The 6430-nt window shown below is 28.7% G+C and overlaps 1 protein-coding gene across 1 annotated transcript in view; it reads right to left on the bottom strand.

Moving 5' to 3' along the window:
- Nucleotides 1-1877: 1877 nt before the first annotated feature.
- LOC106684373 (protein takeout) overlaps nt 1878-6430 on the bottom strand; it is a gene marked incomplete in the record, with an annotated part of 7757 nt that continues 3204 nt past the window's right edge. Inside the window, 3 exon segments of the mRNA XM_067053378.1 lie at nt 1878-2153; nt 4433-4585; nt 5946-6079. Coding sequence (XP_066909479.1) covers nt 2005-2153; nt 4433-4585; nt 5946-6079 — 436 coding nt within the window.

Genomic DNA, 6430 nt, shown 5'->3' on the forward strand with positions numbered 1-6430 from the left:
TCCGTGATTTTGCACGGTCACAATACCTTCCCTTTCTTTCTAATCCTTATATAGATAAATGCACACATGGGAATAAACCTTTAATAATCTACTAATAGTCTAGCGCCATCTAACGGTATACTTATGCAACATTCACGCTTCACCACAAACAAGTCCTTAAAATTCAAGATATATCTTTCATAAATGTAAGTATAAAAAGAAATCTATAAATATTTTCAAATAATAGTTTGTTATAACTAATATATTATAAATATATAGTGAAACACATACAAAAGTGAACAAATTGCTTTTTGGTTTTTGTAATATACCAATCTGAACTGAAAATTTGGTTTCAGTATTTGATCATCACTTATTCTATAAAAAATTGCACCTCAAAAAAATTTGTAAGTGATAAAAATGAGATATACTTTAAATGAACGATATTCATAGCATATAGTGAATTATCTGATTTCAAATATTTTTAATTTCAAATACTTTCAGAGATTCATATTCACACACCCATGGAACAAATTAATTGAGGAAGAATATTTTTTTCATACTATTAAGGTAAGGGTCTAACTAAGTATTACATACTCTTGCTAGAGACAAACTTTTTTGTGTAAGTTTCTTATGACGAATTATATTTGTTCATGAAACACCCATTAAAATACCAGAAATGTTTTGTTATAAATTATTGAATTAGGAAAACTAAATTTATTTGTATTGTCTACGTCAACATTTTTTACAGCAAAAGATTTTATTATTACTTATTTATTTAATCTTGTGTAATATATTGTGTCCGCTTTCCACATTTATTCTCATTATGGATATTGGCAAGAGATTTACTTGGAATCCCTATAATAGACTGAAACGAAAAGAAACTCCTCATAGATTTTGATTACTACAACACCTACTTGACAAATGCTCTAAACTTCCCATTTACTACAAAAAACTGTTATATATTATGATAATTAGACCAATTTGGACTTATGGAATTGAGCTTAGAGGCACCACCAAACCAACAAATTCTTCCCGTATCCAATCCTTATAACCCAAAATCCTCCAAAAAATCTTTGATGCTCCTTATTATCACGAATAAACTCATCCATAAAGACAAAATCCCTTTTGTCGTAGATTTGCGTCCTTTCATTCCAAACGCCTTACCCATCCTAACCCATTACTTCTTAATTTCTCATCTTTAAGAATCCCTGATAATCCTCTGAGGCTTTATTGTTAAATATTTGTAATTACAATTATAAATATTTGTAATTAACCTTGTATTTGAAATTTTAGAGAAAAAATAACAATTTAATGATAATTGAATTAGTTGCAATCTTTTGTATTGAACTTTGAATCATCTTGTAATTGGGGGACCACAATTACCATTATTTGTAAATGAAGTTGCATTTTGACAATTCCTAATTTACGTAATTTTTAATTATTTACATTATAATTAGATCTTGTAAATGAAAAGGTATTCTTCCTTGTTTTGATTATTTATTTTATATCATTAATTAACAATAACAATGTTTCAGGATTGTCACGCCATTATCAGGTATCTTATTAAACATCTATTTAAAATTACATTTTGTTTACTCCTTATTATTCTTATATTGCTAATAATAGCACATTTTTGCCACTTATTATAAAATTTTTAATAATTAAAAACCAAACATATTTTAAATAAGGAGTTATGAAAAAAAAATTTTTTTCAACAAAGAAGAGTACCTTCATTCACAAGATCTAATTGTACTCATATATGAAACTCTTCCAGTTGAAGATATAAGTTTAGTAAGCAATTGCATGTTAATTACTTTTTCCCAACTATCACACTTTTGTAGAAGAAAGAATAAATCATAAAATAAAATATAGAAATAAGGATGAAAATTAAAACTCAGTTTTATTAAGTTCAATTGTTTTGTTTATTTTTTATGTTTTGACAAAAGTAACCAGTTATTTTGTTAACAATTCTTCAGTAATAAGCCCACGGCCTTATGAATATCAGATAGTTGAATATGAAGTAGCTTAAAGGAATATCTCATTGTAAGGGACAGTGCTAGTAGCTCTCTTCAAGATGGAAGCAATCACTTGTCCTAAAGCGTCTGCGATTCCTGGTCCAACATGGGCGTCCCACTCTCTCCAATTCTCGTTTACCACCTTATTGAAATTATCACCTGGAAATATTTTAAATCGAGATAATTAGGAGGAATAAATCAATTGATAAGTAAGTAACAGGAAATTGTCAGAATCTAAATAGAGTATTTTTTTCTCTCTTTTTAATATCATTTATCTACATATGGAATGTACAGTATGAGGAAGTATAGTGACTGCAAAAAATTTTTAATTCTAGTTTTTGGCAGAAATACATATTTTGAGATCCCCTGTGTTCAAATAACCAAGACTTGCAAAATGGTCTGTGTGTTGTAGGGCTAGCTCAAAAACTAAATGTCATATAAAACTGAAATTATATATTTAGGACATGTGTATGCCTGAGATGTTACAACTTTATCATTAAAATCAATGAGCCGTAAATACAAGATTATACAATTGATTTTACACATTTTATCAATTTTCTGAAAAAAGACTATGACGATTTTGATTAAACTTGTTTAATCAAGGAGCAATTGAGTGGTCTTTAACATCAGATAGGTCTTATCCTCGTTGAAATAATTTAACAGAGCTTAAAAGCCGAATTTTCAAAAAGTCATCCTCTAAAGTACCTTTAATTTTTAAATTTAGAAAAAAAATAAAGATTTTTCATCGTTAGAAATAATAAACAATGGATAAAGACAAAGTATTAAAGAATTTTATGAATAAATGAGAAAAAAAGAGAAATACAACAAATTTTGAACAGGAGAACTCAAGAACTCTCGATCTTTTCCTTTTAGACCCTTTGTTAAATATTTCAAATATTAAAAATTAAATCTGTATCGCTATAACCCCTGAAGGGACCGGGGTTCCAGCACTTTATAAGGAAGTACTGTTACTAAACCAAGGATTATGCAAGGAGGTGATTTAGTCAGAATCACGCTCAACCGTCAGATTTCTACCTAATAAGAGTACCCACTTTATGAGGCTGGGTGGCCCCAAGATGGATCCTGAACCCACAGAGCTGACTCACAGCTACAATGAAACAGATAATAATTCTCTGCCTAGCCCAATCCCAACCCGAGTCCTTGGAGTTTGAAGTCCATTCTCTTACCAATGAACTAACCACTCCAAAATATCAAATATATCACTGGAAATATTAGATACCAGCTAAAATTGTATGTCCTCTTGTAAGGGGCTGGTGGTAATTAGAAAGACAAAGTACCTCCATGCCTTGTTGCAGCACTTCAGTGAAGAAAACAAGTTATTCTTCGAATAAAGTTTAAATGATTAAAACTTTTGAACTTGGATCACTTCTGATAAACTAAACCTGAAGTAAACATATTGTTTAAGCAATTTTATGCTATGTTTAATATTATGCTTCTTAACATGTAACTAAAAGCTAAATAAACATTTATGGCTTCAGTCAAATTGAAATTTTATATCAATTTTTTCAAAATTATTTGTTTAGTACTTAAATTTTAGCCCTTTAATGCTTCATATATACTACTTCTAACAATTACATGGTTTTATTTAACCTCTAGTAAACCTATTGGTTAATATTTAATATCCATATATTTAATATTAATATCCAATACCTATTGGATAGCCTCCAATCCATCACACCCAGATTGCATATATGTTGGATTATTGAGACTTAACTGTGTAATGTTTAAAAAAAAAAAAAGATAAAGTTTATTTATGCTTTAGTAGTTGTTTCTTGGAGCTTGTGACGTTTAACCCAAGGGTCACTAACATCTGTGTTTAATTTTTATTTCCTTTTTACTTGGAGTTTTTTGAATAACAATACACATAATAAAGAGTAGATAGTTCACCATGGATAATATATATGAGGAGAAGATGGTTCGGGGTGTGGTCAGTGTAGAATAATATTATTTGTATCTATAATGTTAGTTGTATCTATAATGTTAGTTGTATCTATAATATTAGTTGTATCTATAATGTTAGTTGTATCTATAATGTTAGTTGTATCTATAATGTTAGTAGGATCTATAATGTTAGTAGTATCTATAATGTTAATTGTTATCTATAATGTTAATTGTTATCTATAATGTTAGTTGTTATCTATAATGTTAGTTTTATCTATAATGTCAATTGTTATCTATAATGTTAGTTGTTATCTATATAGTTAGTTGTTATCTTATTTTTTGTTCTTAACAATGAATAAGTTTTTACTTATTTCAGTTTTTCACTGATCGCACCTCCAATCAACTTCTCCTCATGTAACAATATTCCTAATACATAATTATATAATTTACACTTATAAAAAAATCCATTGCATATTGGTTATAAAATTAATTTATAGTTTACTCATTAGTATATAGAGCATAAATATTCATTTTACCTAAATTTTTGTCACCATTGAAGAGATTTTCAAAAACAGGGCTGACTTTGGTGGTAGTATATGAAAGTTTGGCTGGTAGGATCAGGTCAATGTATTCAGTACCTTTCTTTTTCACAATGTTATAATTAGTGGAGAATGTGACAAAGAGGTTATCTGAAAAAAGTTAAAAATCATATTTTATAATGTTAAATCTAAACAAAGAGAGAGTAACAGTTCATTTATCAAGTGGTTCTACCAAAGTATATAACATTTCTTAAATAAAGTGTACTATCTGTATGTATTGCACCTAAGTTATAAAATAAAAATTAAAAATTAATAAATAAATAAAAAACACACTCCAATTTGAATATGTCATGAAAATGAAAAAATGTTCCAATATCTCCAAACGTTTTCCTCTCTATAACTCTTTACAATTCTTATTATAAACCCAAATGAACTAACATTTTCCAGTCTATTTAAAACATTTGCAATGCTTACTAAACAAATTTTCAACCGAATTCGACCATTACTTTACTATCTAATACTGATTACAATAAACTATAGATTATCTTTGTTGGTCCTTAGGGTACAAAAATTGAGTTCATCATCTATAATGAAGTTACATTAGAAATGAAATGAAAAGTAATTTTATTCTGGGACACCAAATCCCATTAGAATAATAACAATGCATATTAGAATGCCGTTTGAATAATGATTTAAAATATTAACTAAATTATAAAATAAAAGACAATAAGTTCCTAATGAAAATGCAAATACCAAAATCTGCATTCAAAAGAATTAAGTACTGAGAATAAACTCCAAAAAAAAATTCTGTACCACTACAACCAATGAAGGGTCATGGGTTCAGTACTGTTACTATACCAACGGATGTGCAAGGATATGATCTGGTCAGAATCACGCTTGACTAGCAGATTTTTATCCAATTAAGAGTACCCACTCCAGGAGCGCTCCCGAATCCTCAGGGCTAGGTCACTGTAGATTCACGGCTACAATAATACAGAAAACAATTATTTGCCATAGCCAGATTCAAACCTGAGTGTCCTTGGAGTTAGTAGCACATTTATCACTGTCCTTCCACTATCCTTACCACTGAGCCATTCACTCCCATATATATTATGTATGTGTGTGTGGGTTAGGTTTTTGTGTTTAAGGAATAGAGAGAGGAATTGGACGATGAAGGAAATATTACAACCTTAATAAACAGATTAAGGAGGTAGGATGGATTTCCAGATCTAAAAGTTTAGAAGAGACATACATCTAGGAAGTATTGCTGTTGGGAAAAAGTGTAAAGCCATTTTAACTTAGCATAATAATTGGTGACATGGTACCAACATCATAATATTGAAATATAGACCATATTGATAGCTTCTCAACATGGCATTTTTGGGACATAAAGATACTTTCAACAAAAATTAAAAATTAAAGCAAATAAATTACCATTTATTTGTATGTTGCTAGAAATTTTATATATTACTTTATTTTTTAATATATTAATACAAAAAATTATTATTACCTATCGTTAAGGTTAGCTTCCCATTTCCTACCACTGGAACAACCAAGAATTTGCCATTCAAATGATAATTAGATTTGATTACCAACTGTGGAATTTTAAAATTAAGCTTTATAATCTTTTTTGAAGTATCTAACCTGGAATAAAAAAAAAAAAAATTAATTTTCATTGCAGCAGTTTAGTCTTACATCAAGTACCCTTTAGAGGATAGCTAGTTATTTTTTAAAATATGATTAATAGGAATTCATTTCTCTAATCCAAAATGCTTCCAACAGTTGAAAAGACAAATTTTATATTCATTCAACTATTTCGAATGTGTTGGAACTATTACAAAAAATTTAAATAATTTTAAATTGCAGGAATAAATCAAAAAGAAGTCTTACTGAAAAATATTGTAAATTGAAATTCAGTCCCTCTCTGTCATTCAGTCGGTCTCTGTCATACTGTCGATCTCTGTCATACTGTATAATGTATATGTGTAAACCTAC

This window comes from Halyomorpha halys, unplaced genomic scaffold (genome assembly GCF_000696795.3).
Source record: "Halyomorpha halys isolate HHAL.00 unplaced genomic scaffold, Hhal_1.1 Scaffold576.1, whole genome shotgun sequence".
NCBI classification, from domain to species: domain Eukaryota; kingdom Metazoa; phylum Arthropoda; class Insecta; order Hemiptera; family Pentatomidae; genus Halyomorpha; species Halyomorpha halys.